The 1046-nt window shown below is 41.6% G+C and overlaps 1 protein-coding gene across 1 annotated transcript in view; it reads right to left on the bottom strand.

Moving 5' to 3' along the window:
- LOC104949460 (hexokinase-2-like) overlaps nt 1-260 on the bottom strand; it is a gene marked incomplete at its 5' end in the record, with an annotated part of 9222 nt that extends 8962 nt beyond the window's left edge. The window contains one exon of the mRNA XM_010775817.1: nt 112-260. Coding sequence (XP_010774119.1) covers nt 112-260 — 149 coding nt within the window. The remainder of the gene's footprint in view (nt 1-111) is intronic.
- Nucleotides 261-1046: the final 786 nt, after the last annotated feature.

Here is a 1046-nt window from a genome sequence, read left to right as displayed (position 1 = left end):
TACAAAAGTGCATTTTGCATGATAGGTCCCCTTTAAGTACAGCAACGAAGTATTTGTTCTCCACTACTTCCCACCTCTGGAAATACTCAAAGTACTTTAGGGATGGCTAACCTCTTCCCCTGTGCCCTGCATTGTCTCCTGTGGGATGCTGTAGATCTTGTGATTCATGTCCACATTGTGTCCTTTTCCACTGCGCACTCGCACCAGAAGCACCCGGAAGCTGGAGCCCCCCAGGTCCAGAGCCAGGAAGTCCCCGTGCTCTGAGGAAGACAATCAGGATGAGAATCACAAACACAACAGCATTATGCAAAATACTAAAATGAATAACAAGTCAAGTGGTCTGTTTTTCTCTTAAGGCAGGGGTCGCATGCGGCTCCTTAAGCCCTCTGCTCTGGCTCCCTTGAGTTCAGACATAAATAAGAAGGAAATTAAATTAAAGTATTTGTAGGATAATTTAAATGTCGTTGCATGGTTGAAAATATTTCATATCTTGTATTTCGAGGTGATACTGTGACACATAAATAAAAACAAAACGGTTTTAATTAGTTCAACTAAAATATGCGTCACATCCTGCTGCGGTCCCGCGCCAGCGCCTCTTCTTGCAGGCGCATAACCTGACCCCCGGCTCGATGAGCGAACTATGGATAAATCATAGAAAAGAAAAGTATCGGAAGAACACAGAGGGTTTAATTCTGCGTGGTTAGAGTTATATGCTTTAACAGCAAACGGTGCTGGCTTACCGGTATGTTTGATATGTGGAGAGAAGTTGCCAAAGGGGCTGCAGCCTTTACGTATTGGAGGAAAAACATGGGAGAGGACAGCTGACGATCTTCAGTCATAATTCAATCAGTAAACTCTTTTTAGGGTGCAGCTATACGTTTTATTTATTTCAAAGTGGGTCGATATTAAATTGTATTTTTTTTCCTTCAAATGTGCAGAGGACTCCCCAAGTGCTCTGTTGATTTATTTTAAAGTAGGCCTGTGTATTTTTTTTTATTCTCCTTATAAGAGTTCTTTGTTTCTTATTAGAGGTTAACAGTTTTATA

Source organism: Notothenia coriiceps, unplaced genomic scaffold (assembly GCF_000735185.1).
Source record: "Notothenia coriiceps isolate Sejong01 unplaced genomic scaffold, NC01 NC01_scaffold00016228, whole genome shotgun sequence".
NCBI classification, from domain to species: Eukaryota; Metazoa; Chordata; class Actinopteri; order Perciformes; family Nototheniidae; genus Notothenia; species Notothenia coriiceps.
This window is presented reverse-complemented; position numbering and strand designations above follow the sequence as displayed.